Below are 15,742 nucleotides of genomic sequence, written 5' to 3' on the forward strand. Positions count from 1 at the left end.
GTGCACATGGCATTCCTACCTTCGGATCCACCCCTTGGCCCCGGCCCTGCTGATGACCCGCCCGGTCCCTATCTGAAGCCAGGGGTACATCTGCACCCACAGTTCCCGTGGCACTTGTGGGTGGGGTTAGGGGCACAGCTCAACTGAAATGGAGAAAAGAAAAGAACCCCCCCCCATCAGAGTTCCCAGGGTGGAATCAGCAATTTCACTCACAAGTCTTCCCACCCCACCCCCAGCCCCTGGCCAGCTCTTCCAGCCCCAGAAAAAGGCCCTGGCAGCACCCAGAGCCCCAGCCTCACTTACTCCCCCCTTTTCCCAGATGCAGGATGGTGGTGCTCAATCACAGCTGAATCCCGCAAGCAGGGTTGGTGAAGGGGAGGGGAGGGAGAGTGCCTGGCCAGGGGGGCAGGGGGCCCAGAGCAGGCATCGGGCAGGGCGGGTAGTGGTGGTGGAAAACCAGAGGGCCTCCTCCTGGGGCTCCGTCTCCTCCTCCTGTTGACCCTCCAGGGAGACCCGGGGATGGTGCACACGGAACGGGCCACAGCATCGGACTCTCCTGCCCCTGGTCCTGTCTGTGCGGTGCTCAGTCGCTTCTGTCGTGTCCGACTCTGCAACCCCGTGGACTGTAGCCCCCAGGCTTCTCTGTCCATGGGATTCCCCTGGCAAGAATACTGGAATGGGTTGCCATTCCCTCCTCTGGGGGATCTTCCTACCCAGTGATCGAAACCCAGCCTCCTGCATCTCCTGCATTGGCAGGAAGATTCTTTACCACTTGGCCACCAGGAAAGCCCTGTCTTGGTCCCAGATGCATCCTCATTTGTGTCTTTGCTAAGCCAGGACTTTCAGTGGTAGGCGCTGAGGGGCAGGCCTGTGAGAGCAAAACCTCTGCTTGTGGGTGAGCCCAGCTGGCTGCCTGGCACCCAGCTCTGAAACTCTGCCTCTTGGTACAAAGCTACTCTTTTGATTGTTATGTGAAGTGGCAGATGTGAAAAGATCTCAGAACAATCGTGCTTAATTGGAAGTAGAACTGTTTGGTGGTTGGGCATGTCGAATACAGGGAAGACCTTGCTCCCTGATGTTGACAAGGCTCCTGCAGGGGTTCAGTGAGCGGCTCATCCTGTATCTGTCTCATTCCTCAAAGGCCCCCAGGAGCACAGAAACCACACATCCAAAAAAAGGGTGCAGAGGGAATTTCCTGCTGGTCCAGTGGTTAGTAGCATTTTCACCGCCGTGACCCGAGCTTAATTCCTGATTGAGGAATTAAGATCCCCAACCAGGGGATCTTCAGCATTTGTGGCCTCGACTGTCTTAGTCCCTTGAATGCATGCATGCATGCTCAGTCGTGTCTGACTGTTTGTTGACCCCATGCACTATACCCCGCCAGATTTCTCTGTCCTTGGGATTTCCCAGGCAAGAACACTGGAGTGGAGTGTCATTTCATTCTCCAGGGGATCTTCCTGATTCAGGAATCAGCTCCCACATTGGCAGACAGATCCTTAAAAAATGAGCCCCCTGGGAAGCCCTGGTATGTATTTACCAGGGCTTAAAACAAGAGATAACAAACAGAAAGTGATGTGAGGATGAGGTCAGAGCTGGGACAGGAAGCACGTGACTTCTGAGAAGGGAAATCAGTCAAAAACCAGGTAGCACTTGTTGAACCAGCAGCAGCCCAGGGAAGAACGGCTGCTGGAAGCTGGACCTCGGCCACCCTGTTTACCTATCACGGCAGCACCCATTTGCTGATACAGGTAAGGTGATGCTCCCCGCTTCCCTCTTGGCACAGTGGAAAGGGCTTGGGATAGATTGTCAATCAACACTTGAGTTCTTCTTTCCCTCCCTGTCTGCCCATACGCCCAGGGGCTGGAGCTGCTACAAAATTTCCTCTGGCTGGTTGGCCCTTGCATGAGGAGCTCATGTCAGCCATCTCTCTGAGTCCAACAGCCTATTGCTTTGTGGTTATTTTCTCTTTTTGTCCTTTCTCTTCCTCTCCTGCTCTGTCAACCACATAACTGTCTTAGAAGCGTGAGCTGCCTTCCCACCATGGCCCAGGTGGGTCCAGTTCAAGCATCATTTACTTTTATCTCCTTCTTCACCCAGTGTTTTACAGTGCCATTTTTTGTCAGGTGTGTGTTTCATGCAAGACTATTTCTGGGCACTTTGTTCCATTGGTTAATTTGCCTTCAGCTACACTAAAATTTTATTTTATAGTAAGTCTTCATGTCTAGTAGGGCAAATCCCCTCATTTTATTCTTCTTTAGGGGTGTCTTGGTCCTTTTGTTCTTTCCATAATAAGGTTTAGAATCATCTTTTGTTTTCCATGAAATCCCTTCCTGGGATCTATTGGAATTGCATTAAATCTGTAGGAAGAGAATTGTCCTCTTTATAATATTGAATCCCTTAGTCATAAACATGGGCTGGTCTACATTTATTTAAATTGTGTTTAATGTCTTTCAATAGTGTTTTATAACGTTCTTACTATAGATCTTATATTCTGCTATCTTTTTGTTTTTGTATATGTATTACTTCTATCTTTTTGCTGCTATAACGTAGTATGCTTTTAAAATTACTGTTTTTTCCTGGATGCTCTGTGCAGCATGCAGAACTTCCCCGACCAGGAATCAAACCTGTGGCCCCTGCAGTGTAAGTGCAGAGTCTTAACCACTCGACCACCAGGGAAGTCCTAAATTACATTTTTTACGTTACTGTTCTATACAAAAGCAATTTCTTTTTGGATATTGATCTTACAGCTAGCTGTCTTGCTAAAATCTCTGATTATTGTGAATCATTTGTCTGATCATTCATTTGAATGTTCTATCTAGGCAACCATATCATATGAAAATACTGATGATTTTGCTCTTTTCCCATCCCTAGGCCTTTAGTTTCTTTTTCTTATCTTACTATACTCTAAAGGACCTCTGGCAAAATGTTAACATAGAAGCAAAGATAGTGGGCATCCTTGTTTGGTTCCAGATTTTAAAGGAAATGTTCCTAAGATTTACTCATTAGAAAAATAATACAGATGTTAAAAAAATAATAGTACATGTGCAAACTTTTTCTAAGTTTCCTTTATCATTTTAAGGATATTTCCTTCTAATCTGCTAAGAGCTTTTATCATGAAAGAATATTGAATGTCATCATTTTTTTTTTCTAGATCTGTTAAGATGATCATGTGTTTTGTTCTTCTTAAGTCTGTAACATAAGTTTTTAGCCTGGGCTCCTTCAAGTAGAGCCTGCATCAAGGACTTCAGTTCAGGTAGATTATTTCAGGTAGATTACTGAATTATTGAGGCCAGGAAGTAGGGAGTGAAGGAACAAGAAGAAGACTGGAACAGGGGAGAGAAAGCCAATAGAAGATGCATAACTGCTGTTGCAGGTGTCAGCAAAGGGAGGTCAAGCCTTTCAGAATCTCTGATAAGTCTACAGGATGCTGGCTAGAATTGCCTCCCCAAAAGAAAGAGGCCGGAGCATATTTCTACTAGCTCTTGGCCTATAGTTGGTTGAGGGTTTCATGTTAGGAAACTTGAAACTCCTAGGCTTCTGGGAAACATTGCCTGGAGAATCCCAGGGACAGGGGAGTCTGGTGGGCTGACGTCTATGGGGTCGCACAGAGTCGGACACGACTGAAGAGACTTAGCAGTAGCAGCAGCAGCAGCAGGTAGCTAAGTGACTCCTAAAGCATTGAAGACCCTGAGGCAAAAAAGCAAAAAAGAAATAAAAATATGGTATAAACTTGAGGTGGGGTCATGGAACATAAAATGAGTCTCAGGTTGCAGGAAATTATCTGCTGTAAATGCAGCTAATTTCAGAGGAAGGCTGAAGTAATGTGACATAAAGCACCAAAGTTTACTATTCCCAGCAATAATAAATGACATTTGCAGCTTTCTTTTCTATCATGCAACCAACTTTTCATAGCTAAGCTTAACTTGGATATGATGTCTAATATTTTTAATACTCTGCTAGATTTGGTCTGTTTGTATTTTTCTTATTTGCATGTGTATTCATGAGTGACGTTGGCTTCTAATTTTTCCATTTCCTCCTATTCTTGTCTCATTTTGGTATTAAGGTTACACTGGCCTCATAGGAAGAGGGTGTGTTCCTGCTATTTTCATCCTCAGAAAGAGTAGATTAGGATTATCCCTACTTAAACTTCTGTAACACTATCTAGACCTGACATTTTCTTTGTGGGAAGATTTCAAATTATGGATGTAATTTCTTTAATAGTTGTAGAACTATTCAGGCTTTTTATTTCTTCTTCAATCAAGTTAGGTAAGTTCTACTTTTTCTAAGACTTGGTCTACTTGGTTTCATATTCCTTGGCATAAATGATTTATAAGTTTTTACTTTTTGTAAGTTTTTAATTTTTAAGCTTATTGAAGATTTACAATGTTGTGTTCATTAAATTTTCAATTATGGTAAAATACACATAACATAAAATACACCACTTAACTGTTTTTAAATGTACATTTGGTTGTGTTACATTCACATTGTTTCATGAGGGATCTCGAAACTTTTTAATCTTACAAAACTGAAAGTCTATACCCATTAAATATAACTCACCATTTCCCCCTGCACCCAGGCCCTGGCAACCACTGTTCTGCTTTCTGTTTCTATGAATCTGTAGTCTTCTTTTGTGAATTGCAAGATACATTACTTTAAATATTAGGTTGGCTTATAATATACGGTATTATGTAACCTTCAGGTGCTCTACACAGTGGTTTGGTATTTGCATACATTATGCAATTATCACCACAATAAGTCTAGTATCCACCTGTTTCCCTGCAAAGTTATTACAATATTACTGACCACACTCCTAATGCTGTGTTACATCCCTGTGATTCACTTTGTAATTGGTGCTTTGTACCTCTTAATCCCACTCATCTGTTTTGGATCCTACTCGGCCCCTTCGCCTCCAGCAACCACCCGTTTGTTCTGTATACCTAGGAGCCCGTTTTTGGTTTTGTTTGTTTTGTTTTTCAGATTCTGCATATATGTGAGATCATATGGTATTTGTCTTTCTCTGTCTGAGTCATTGCACTTGGCATAATACCCTTTAGGTCCGTCCGTGTTGTCAAAAATGGCAAGATTTCATTCTTTATGGCTGAATAATAGTCTGTTGTGTAGTTATACCAACCACATCTTTATTCATGCATCTATGGATGAACATGCAGGTGACTTTCACATGTTGGCTATTGGAAATGATGCCACAGTGGACATTGGTGTCCATATATGTTGTCGAATTAGCGCTTTTGTTTTCTTCAGGAGAATACCCAGAAGTGAAATTGCTGGATCATACGGCAGTTCTATTTTTAATTTTTTGAGGCTCCTCCGTACTTTTCTCCACAGCATTCTCACCAATTTACAATCCCACCAGAGTACACGAGGGCTCCCTTTTCTCCACACCCTTGCCAAAGTTTTTATTTGTTGTCTGTGATGATAACCATTCTGACAGTGGTGCAGTGATATCTCATTGTGGCTTTGATGTGACTTTCCCTGATGATTAATGATGTTGAGCATCTTTTCACATTTGCTTCATTATTCATAATAGAGAGATGTTGTAGCAAAATTTCTTGCTATGATGATGGTTTTATCATCATCATAGCAAGAAATTTTGCTCTTTGTTGTTCCTTCAAGCTAAGTGCTTACAAGTTTACAACAATTATAATTTCCGTATGAATTGACCATTTAATCTAGGTACTCATTGTATCCCTAATAAATATTTTTTGTCTTAAAATTCTTTTTTCTTTGATATGAATAGACCTTTCCTGGCTTTTCTTTTGGCTAGCTTTTGCCTGGTATGTCTTTTTTCACTCTTCGACTGTCAACCATTCCACGATCTTACTCATTAGATGTGTCTCATAAACAATGCAGAACTGGGTTTTGTGTTTAAATATTTTTAAAGTGTAATCTGAGGAACTTCCCTGGTGGTCCAGTGACTAAGACTTCGAGCTCTCAATGCATGGGGCATGGATTCCATCCCTGGTCAGGGAACTAGATCTCACATGCCACAACTAAGACTTGGTGCAGTTGAATAAATACGTATTTTAAAAATGTAATTTGAGATAAAAAATTTAGAAATGACCAAGTAAGTGACTTCCTCTAAACCTGCTAAAAATTGAGTTTAAAAACCTGCATTTTCTTTATTTTTGGCCATACCACGTGCAAATGGAATATGCGTATGGAATGTTTGTTCCATGACCAGGGATCAAACACTTGCCCACTGTGTGGAAGCAGAGTCTTAACGACTGGACCGCCAGGGAAGTCATGAAAGCCTGCATTTTCAACAGCAATCCACAGCTGACAAGCATCCTAACCCAGAAGGCTGCCTTGCAAGGTGGTGTGTTTGAGCTATTTTTCTGTTGTTGTTCAGTTTCTAAGTTGGGTTGACTCTTTTCAACCGCATGGACTATAGCACACCAGGCTCCTCTATCCTCCACTATCTTCATTTTTTATTTTTTTTTAGTAGACTTCTTTTTAGAAGAGCAGTTTTAGGCTTACAGCAAAACTTAGGGGAAGTGGAGACTTCCCACATACCTCCTGTCCCCAAACACGTACAGCCTCTCCTGTTATCAACATCTCCCATCGGAGTGGTCCATTTCCTATGATTGACGCACCTGCATTGACATGTCATTATCACCCAAAGACCATCGTTGACGTTACGGTTCAGTCTTGGTGTGTACATTCTCTGGGTTTGGACAAGTGGGTACTGACACCTGTGCACCATTGTAGTGGGAAACAGTAGATTCTCTGTCCTAAAATCCTCTCTGCTCTTTCAGTCCTTTTCTCCCTCCCTTTAATCCCTGGCAGCCACCAATTGTCCAACAGCCACTCCTCATTCCTAAATTCTCACCTCAGTCCCATCACCTAATATCTTTGTGATTTAGGCAAGTTATTAATTCACCTGAGCCCTGAAATTCCTCAGATGCACAGTCAAAATTGGAAGATTTGCTGTGATAATGAGACAATGTATTAAAACCGTAACTTAGTCCCTAACACAGAATAGGCATCAGTGAAACGCTGGTTTCCTTCTCCTTCCTCCTTGTCTTAGTAACGTGAAACCACATTCAGCTTAGAGACAGGAAAGTGCCTGGGGGCCGTGTGCATCACCAGAAATCTGAGGGGAGGGGCAGAGGAAGGAGGAGAATGTCGAGCTATTGCCTCCCAAACCCTCTTTCCAGCTTGGAAAGTCCCTCCCCTGCTGACACCAATAAAGTGTCCTGTGGGATTCAGGGCTCCCCAGATTTGGGGCTTGTAGTGGTCACTGTCCCGTGTGCATACACATGTCGCACACACATGAGCCTCGGGTACCCGCCCCACCCCACATAGGATCGTGCCAGGAGGACTAGTCCTGCTTGTCAACAGGTATGTCCTGCTTATCAGCTGACTCCTGGCTTCCTCTGCCCAACTTCTTGCAGACCTGTTGCCCTCGGAGCTGGCCTTCCATGTGGCCTCCCCAAGACCACTCAGATAATGAGAGGAAATACGATCATCAGCTTAGGAAGGCTGGGGGTTCCGGACTGCAGCTGCAAGTCCTCCCCCCCACCCCCCGCCTCCCTGACTGGAGCCCTTCACCTCTCTGCAGTCAGTCCTCAATGTTCCCTGTGAGCCTGCGGATGCCACTCGAGATGGCCCCTTATGGTGTCTGGGGAATGCTCGCAGCCTTTCTCTCCCTGCTCTGCTGCCGAGGTGAGCCTGGGGGTCCAGACTGGGTGCGTGCCAGCCAGAGGTTAGGGTGCTTGTTCCCCTAGTGTTGTTTGGAGAAGGGGGTCCTGGTCCCGAAGTTGCTGAGGCTTTGAGCACAGCGGCTGCCCGCCACAGGTGTGGGATGTTATGCAAGCCTGGTTTCCCCATGAACCCATGATACCAGGGCAGCAGATGGGGGACCCGGCCTTCACACTTTGGGTTGAACAGGCTCCATAACTTCAGGATAGTGGATGTGGCAGGTCATGGAGACTGATGGGGAGACGAAGGGAGGCTGGGGCTCAAGAGAAAGTGAGCGCTGATCCCAGCTGGTCTTCAGAGGTGGCCCAGTGGACAGCAGAGGTCAGTGGAGGGCATCGTCTTCTCCTGACCATCAAAGCAAAAACGAAGATCCTTCTGGGGAGTTCAGGGGACGGTGAAGGAGAATGCCTCCAGGTGTGAGCACTCTGTTTTGGAAAACCTGTCAGGTGCCTTCATGACAACCATTCAGGAAAGGGATTACTAGCCCATTTGACAGATGAGGAAACTGAGGCTCAGAAAAGGAAAGCACTTTGCCCAAGGCCACAGAGCTGGCACACTCGGGATTCAAAGGCAGCTCTCTCTCTCCTGACAGAACCTTTCTCTTTCCCCAGCTGAGGGCTAGGTGGGGGTGGGTGGGTGTTGCTGGTGGGAACACAGGACACATACAGGCCCAGCTGGCCAATTTCAGTTCAGATTCCTCACCTTCTTCCTCACTGGGCTCCAGCCATCCTGGTGTCCTCCCTGCCCAGAGTCTTGGCACTGGTGGTTTTCTGCCCTCTGCAGATACCTGGCAGCCAAGCTCCCCCCATCTCCTTCCTCCTTTCCTCAAATGTCAGTGTTTCCATGAAATCTGTCCAGGACACAGTATTAACGTGACAGCCCGCCCCACTCCCTATTTCCTTTCCCAGGCACTTTCCACCAACTGACAGGCTGGCTACTTCCCTTGTTTGTTACTCTGTGTCCCTCCTGGCATTGTGAGCTCCACAAGGGCAAGCTTTGAACTTCTTCCATCTCTGATGCTCCCCAGAGCCTAGAACAGTGCCTGCCATGCAGCTGGTGTTCTACAAGGATTTGCAGAAGAGAGGGAAGGAGTGAAGGAGGAGCCGAACTCATGGACACGGGGCCTGAGAGGACACGATCAACCTCCATTTCAGGGAGGCTTTAGCAGAGGAGAGGTCATTTGGGCTGGGGTTGAGTTCTAAAACAATCTTCTTGGGGATAGGAGATGTGCATGAGGAAGACTCACCTGGAGGGGACCAGCTGGGAGAGCAGTCAGGGGCAGGGAGGCAACTAGGGCGCATCCCCCTTGGTCTAGACCAGAGGCAGTAATGTCTGAACAAGGAGAGAGGAGCAGAGGGCACCCCTTGATCAGACTGCCCATCGTGGGCAGCCCCATCGGGCAGGGCAGCGGGGGTGTCTGCTGCCCAATGTTTTCTGTCCTTCCAGGGTCTGGTGAGAAGGCGTTCGAGGGGCCAGAGCAACTGATGGTGGGGTCTGGAGAGTTTCAGTTCATTAACTGTACTGCCAGTTGTACGGACCCCAAGAGAATTGTTCTGGAGACGGCCCTAAACAAGACTCTCCTGGAGAGCCAGGCTCAGTGGAAGCTGTTCAAGGTCTACAACATCTCCAAGGATGAGGAGCTCCTGTGCAGTTCCACCTGCGGTGGCAAGCAGGAGACAAAACTTTTCCACATCACCGTGTTCTGTGAGTGTCGCCCACGGGGCCCTGCTCCCCGAGGCCAGAGCCTGTGTCTGCAAACCCACCCAGAGCTGCTCTGTCACTTCTCCTGGGTGCTCCCCTGTGGCCCCACCTCCCTGGGCTCCTGGATCCAGGCCACAGGCTCAGAATCTGCTCACACCCTCCCCTGGACTCCTTGAACCCTGCCAGCAACCAGGATTTTGAGATTTGCTCAGAAGCAAACAATCCAAGCAAGGTTTAGACAGATCTAAAAGTCGTTTCCCACAGTCTCCTCCCAGCTGGGGAGCACCCCCATCACCAGAATACCCCGCATCCCGTGACAAGCAGCAGGGACCCCATCAGGAGGGCTGGCACACTCTCCACTAACCCATTCACCTCCTGGAGAGAAGGTCCTGGTCTTATCTCCCCCTGAGGGCCCTTTGCAAATGTGTGACCATCTCACACACACACACACACACACCTGCCCACAGGCCACAGAGACCATGGAGAGACCGGGTTCCCTCAGAAGCTCAGTACCCAGGGTATCGCTCAGAACTGTCATCAGTGGATCAAATGAGTAGAAACATGTCCTAAATCTACCATATTATCCTGGTGTAATGGGGGCTAGGTATTCTAGTTCAAAAATGATCCCAGAGAGATGTCTTGGTGGTCCAGTGGCTAAGACTCAGCACTCCCAATGCAGGGGACCCAGGTTTGATCCCTGGTCAGGGAACTAGATCCCACATACCCCAAATAAGACCTGGAACAACCAAAGAAATAAGTCTTAAAACAAACAAACAAACAAACAGGAACTCAGGGAACCATGGAGTTTAATAGCCAAGGGATAGAGATAATTTTAAACCTGATCCTGAAATCCAAGGCAGGTCTGACTCTTGCCCTCGCCTCTGATAATCTCACAATTCACGGCCCCATTCCAGTGAGTACTCTCTTCTAAGTCTCTCTCAACAAAACTATCCAACTGTTTAATTTTTGAAATTTCTATTGAATTTATGGAGAGGAAAGAGACACAGTCCAAGCTTTTATCTTTCTAGTTGACTGAACAGATTCTGAACCTTTTCTTTGTAGACACCAGGGCACCTCCTTTCTTGTCCATTCCAGAAGTCATCATGTCCCTAAAACTACCACCCAGTACATCCTTCACCCTGAACTGCTTCCTCCTTCCATCCCCAGCCCACTTCCTGAGAACACAGTGGTCACAGGGGATGGTCTGGGCTGGGTGGGGCCTGCCAGAGATGCACACCCATCCTGACCAGACCTCCGTTCCGCTTTCCTGCAGACCCTCCAAAGCAAGTGCTGCTGACGCTGTCGCCCGCCTCAGTGGCCGTAGGGACGCTGTTCACCATCGAGTGCAGGGTCCCCGTTGTGGCCCCCCTCGAAGGTCTCACTGTCACCCTGCTCCGTGGTACTGACATCTTGTGCAATCAGACCTTTGTGGGGACAGCACTTTCCCCCCAAGATGCCGTGGTCACCCACAACACCACAGCTCACAGGGAAGACGGCCTCTATAACTTCTCATGTGAGGCCCAGATGGACATGCGCTCTTGCGGCGGTGGCTTCATCCACAGGGTCTCAGATCCCCAGAGGCTTGAAGTCAAAGGTGAGGGGGAGCCCACAGATCAGGAGCGGGGAGCATTCACTTTCAGCCCCTCAGGGGAAGAAAACGCCTTTGCCCCACTCTTTGCCAGCTCGGGGAGGCACTCGGGGAAACCACACTTGATCCCTGGGGTTTCCTGGAGCTCCTGGCGAGCTCCCAGCAAGTTCGTAGCTTGGACTCTGACTAGTTGCTTGGTCAAGAGTGAGCTGGATGACCTTAACCAAGTCAAGCTCGTCTCTCTGGGCTTGACTGCTCTCTGCAATGATAAATATGACCTGACTGATCCCTAAGGTCCCCTGGAGCCCGGCTCTTCTGTGACCCTAGATGGCCAAGATCCTCTTTGTCTTCAGAGTCTGGCCGAAGCTCCCTCATCTCTGCCCAGGGAGGAGCTTGGCCTGGACCACGCCACGGTCCAGGCCATGAGGTCTGGCAGCCCGTGGCAAGGGGACCATCTGAGTCCATCTGCCCTCATGGTCTCACAGAGGCCGGCTGGTGGCCTGTACCCCGGTCCTCGTCCCTCTAGTGATAACACCTTTTGCCACTCATCTCTGCAATGCAGAGTGACAGCAGGATGACCAGGGGTGGCTGGGTGGGTGACAGGTGGACGCCTGTTCTCCCTTGAGCCTGGCACCTGGGACCAGAGGACTTGTGTGACCTCTACCGCTTCTCTACCCAGAGCCCGTGCCCAACAACCAGATGGTGACCATCATCACGATCGTGGTAGTCTTGCTGCTCTTGTTGGTGACATCCGTCCTCCTGTACCGGTACTGGTGGCGGCCACATCACAACTGAGTGCACGCCGCTTAGAAGAGGCTGAGACCGAGCCACCGGGCAGCGCCGGTGTGAGTGGCGTGGCCACTGGCACGACGGCCACTGGAACTCACTGTGGCTCCTTAGGGTGCGGTCCAGGCCTGGCTGGGGGACCAAGGCAAACAGCCTGAACACAAACACCTGGACTTAACCCTGTGCCTTCGTGTCTCCTGCTGGGAATGGCCAGGAAGGGGAGCCACCAGGCCTGGCTGGACTTCTGTCTCCAAATGTCTCCTCAGCCCCCTCCGCCCTCTCCTTCGCAGGCCTTCCACAGCCCCAGCAAACCCAGGCCCTGGCGTGCCCCCAGGCTGACCCGCCCGGGCACCAGGCACCCAGCCTCATGGGACCCTGAGTGACTCCTTCCTCCTGACGGAGGGTGGGGAGACCCGCCTGGCCCAGAGGGGCAGAGAGACACTCTGTTCCCACGTGGCCCTCCAGGACATGGCTCTGACTTCTCTCTTCTGCCAACAGAGCCAGCATCCAGGGGTGAGTGTGGGGGCCCAATGGCTTGGCTCCGGGAACCTCCCTGCCAGGCCTCCCCCACCACTCTGGGCCTTCGGAGAGCCATGGAAACCAAGCAGTCCTCGCCTCTTACCTCCAGTTTTGTTATTGGGCTAAATGGAGACCCTGCAGGCCTGGTCATCCAGAGAGAGGATAAGGGGAGGAGGTCGAGGGAGGGCTCCGTCTCCCAGGCCTCTGCCAGCCGGGGCAGCAATCAACTGGACATGGTTGGCCTTTCATGTGGCTTCTGGGGCCTGGTCGGGGCTCTAAGGGGCTCTTACCCGGATCAGAGATCAAGTTGGTTCAAGGTCTCCGTGTGGTGGTGATGGGACTCATTCACCCCGGGGACAGGGCCTGGTGGGAGATGGGAAGGTAAGAAGGGTTGCCAGGTGTAGAAAGGGGCTGTTGGGCAGGAGAGGGACACGGGGGCTCCAGGGCTGTTTGCAGCTCCGTGATGAAGCTGGCGCGGGCTCCAGGGCTGATGTCTGTTCTCATGTCTTGAGGCTCTCAGCATCGTAGTGTGAGAGAGGCAGTTCCTAGGCAGCTTGATAAGAAGTCTGGGGTCCCCAAGGAGGAGGAGAAAGGGACCTGGAATTCTCAAGGAGGAGGAAAGAACAAACATCTTTTTTTCTTAGTCACATGTTGTTGCTGGTTTAGTCGCTAAGTCGTGTCCGACTCTTGCAAACCCATGGACTGTAGCCTGCCAGGCTCCTCTGTCCCTGAGATTCTTCTATGCAAGAAGCAAGAATACTGGAATGGGTTGCCATTTCCTTCTCCAAGGGATCTTCCTAACCCAGGAATTGAAACCGGGTCTCCTGCATTGCAGGGAGATTCTTTCCCAACTGAGCTATAAGGGAAGCCCTTAGTCATGTAAAACATTGTTTTCTTTAACCTGAGGAACTGATGATTACAACAAACAACTCAGTTTAAACTCTGTACTGAGGATTATATAACAACTATGTATCCTGCTTGAGGGCAATTTTTCCTTCCTGAAAACCTTCGGGCTAATCCTGATATCTTAAAATGTAAATTATGGGTGTGTTTCTAGTAAGATCTTCACAACCTAAAGACATTCTTTTGATTTATTGTAATAACTAATTTAAAAAGTATATAACTCCCTTGCTAACACTAGCGAGGGGGGCACTCTCCGTTCCCTTCTGATGTCTAGGTCAGAAGCTTTCTCGGTCCTTTTCATACTTTAATAAAACTCTGCTACACAAAACCTCTTGAGTGATTAAGTCTGCTCTCTGGTCCTTAAGCTAAATCTTCTTTGGAGTCTGACACCGTTCACTGTAACCTATCAGTAGTCTGGGGGGAGAAGCAGCCTCACCGTGACTACCCCTGCCTCAGTGGACCCCAAGGAAGAAAAGTTGAGGGGACAGAACCCCCTTGTCTGTGGCGATGATAATAAGACCTCCCCCCACCGCCCCAAGGCACATGGCCCTTCCAGCATTGCGATCTTTCCCTTGGCCTAGGCCCTGCTGACCACCCACACGGTCCCTACTTCACTGAAGCCGGGGATACATCTGCACCCACAATTCCCGTGGCACAGGTGGGTGGGGGTGGGGGCATGGCTCTGCTGAGATGGAGAAGAGAAGAGATCCCCCATCAGAGATCCTGGGGTGGCATCAGCAATTCTCCTGTTATAGCCACGCTTTCCGGGAAACAGACTCACTCAGAAGGACAATGCAGATAGTGGAGTGCAGTTTATTACACTGGCGGGCCCAAGGCAGAGTCTCCTCTTAGCCAAGGACCCTGACCAGCATTTGTGAAAACCTTTTATACCCCATGTGTCCAAACCCACTACCCCAATTCCCTTGAGACTTACATAAACAAAGGAAGGGTAAATACAACTATAATAACCCCATCCTTCACGTGTTATGTGTTCAAACAGTCAATAATCAATAAGCCCGCAGTTACATAACAAATAGTTAATAACTGATAAGCCTGTGCTTACATTCTGATAGCTAGTGTCCGGAGGCAGGGGTGATTAGTGTCTGTTCTTCAAGATTCCCCTGCCCAGAGCGGGGTCTTATCCTTCCATTGTCATTCCCACAGGCGCTAAGCACAGAGTTCAGAGTCCACTGGAGAGGTGGCCGCCCACGATCAGCACAGACAGGCCTGAGATGGAGTCCAGGCCCTATGAATTCCTTCTTCACTCCCACAGGTCTCGCCACACCACCCCTGGCCCCTGGCTACCTCTTTCAACCCCAGGGTAAGGCCCTGACAGCACCCACACCTCCAGCCTCACTTACTCCCCCCTTTTCCCAGATGCAGGATGGTGGTGCTCAATCACAGCTGAATCCCGCAAGCAGGATTGGTGAAGGGGAGGGGAGGGAGAGTGCCTGGCCAGGGGGGCAGGGGGCCCAGAGCAGGCATCGGGCAGGGCGGGTAGTGGTGGTGGAAAACCAGAGGGCCTCCTCCTGGGGCTCCGTCTCCTCCTCCTGTTGACCCTCCAGGGAGACCCGGGGATGGTGCACACGGAACGGGCCACAGCATCGGACTCTCCTGCCCCTGGTCCTGTCTGTGCGGTGCTCAGTCACTTCTGTCGTGTCCGACTCTGCAACCCCGTGGACTGTAGCCCCCAGGCTTCTCTGTCCATGGGATTCCCCTGGCAAGAATACTGGAGTGGGTTGCCATTCCCTCCTCTGGGGGATCTTCCTACCCAGTGATCGAAACCCAGCCTCCTGCATCTCCTGCATTGGCAGGAAGATTCTTTACCACTTGGCCACCAGGAAAGCCCTGTCTTGGTCCCAGATGCATCTTCATTTGTGTCTTTGCTAAGCCAGGACTTTCAGTGGTAGGCGCTGAGGGGCAGGCCTGTGAGAGCAAAACCTCTGCTTGTGGGTGAGCCCAGCTGGCTGCCTGGCACCCAGCTCTGAAACTCTGCCTCTTGGTACAAAGCTACTCTTTTGATTGTTATGTGAAGTGGCAGATGTGAAAAGATCTCAGAACAATCGTGCTTAATTGGAAGTAGAAGTGTTTGGTGGTTGGGCATGTCGAATACAGGGAAGACCTTGCTCCCTGATGTTGACAAGCCTCCTGCAGGGGTTCAGTGGGCGGCTCATCCTGGATCTGTCTCATTCCTCAAAGGCCCCCAGGAGCACAGAAACCACACAGCAAAAAAAAGGGTGCAGAGGGAATTTCCTGCTGGTCCAGTGGTTAGTAGCATTTTCACCGCTGTGACCCGAGCTTAATTCCTGGTTGAGGAACTAAGATCCGCAACCAGGGGATCTTCAGCATCTGTGGTCTCAACTATCTTGGTCGTGTCCGACTGTTTGTTGACCCCATGCACCATACCTCGCCAGATTTCTCTGTCCTTGGGATTTCCCAGGCAAGAACACTGGAGTGGGGTGTCATTTCATTCTCCAGGGGATCTTCCTGATTCAGGAATCGGCTCCCACATTGGCAGACAGATCC

At 49.5% G+C, this 15,742-nt stretch overlaps 1 protein-coding gene and 1 non-coding gene across 7 annotated transcripts; one reads left to right on the top strand and one right to left on the bottom strand.

The window, feature by feature from the left end:
• The first annotated feature begins 718 nt into the window (after window positions 1–718).
• LOC122439548 (intercellular adhesion molecule 2-like) lies at window positions 719–12,404 on the top strand. 6 transcript variants are annotated; one of them, XM_043464729.1, is made up of 6 exons: window positions 723–1,748; window positions 6,200–6,331; window positions 7,580–7,683; window positions 9,166–9,423; window positions 10,694–11,014; window positions 11,688–12,404. In XM_043464729.1, the coding sequence occupies exons 3-6, from the start codon at window positions 7,590–7,592 to the stop codon at window positions 11,801–11,803; spliced, it is 789 nt and encodes a 262-aa protein (XP_043320664.1). In that variant the 5' UTR covers window positions 723–1,748; window positions 6,200–6,331; window positions 7,580–7,589; the 3' UTR covers window positions 11,804–12,404. The 6 variants fall into 6 exon arrangements, with proteins under 6 accessions (XP_043320679.1, XP_043320664.1, XP_043320654.1 ...); XM_043464703.1 differs by having other exon boundaries at window positions 724–1,748; window positions 7,413–7,683; XM_043464719.1 differs by lacking the exon at window positions 6,200–6,331.
• TRNAV-UAC lies at window positions 2,604–2,676 on the bottom strand. The gene has a single exon. It is a non-coding gene; the product is annotated as a tRNA-Val (tRNA).
• Window positions 12,405–15,742: the final 3,338 nt, after the last annotated feature.

Source organism: Cervus canadensis, chromosome 1 (assembly GCF_019320065.1).
Source record: "Cervus canadensis isolate Bull #8, Minnesota chromosome 1, ASM1932006v1, whole genome shotgun sequence".
Lineage (NCBI taxonomy): Eukaryota > Metazoa > Chordata > Mammalia > Artiodactyla > Cervidae > Cervus > Cervus canadensis.

Excerpts from the sequence above, each read along its gene's own strand:
- LOC122439548 (XM_043464703.1), top strand. The coding sequence starts at position 7,440 with ATGTGGCCTCCCCAAGACCACTCAGATAATGAGAGGAAATACGATCAT. Across the intron at positions 7,684-9,165 it reads CTCCCTGCTCTGCTGCCGAG|GGTCTGGTGAGAAGGCGTTC; the intron begins GTGAGCCTGGGG and ends CTGTCCTTCCAG. Across the intron at positions 11,015-11,687 it reads CCAGAGGCTTGAAGTCAAAG|AGCCCGTGCCCAACAACCAG; the intron begins GTGAGGGGGAGC and ends TTCTCTACCCAG.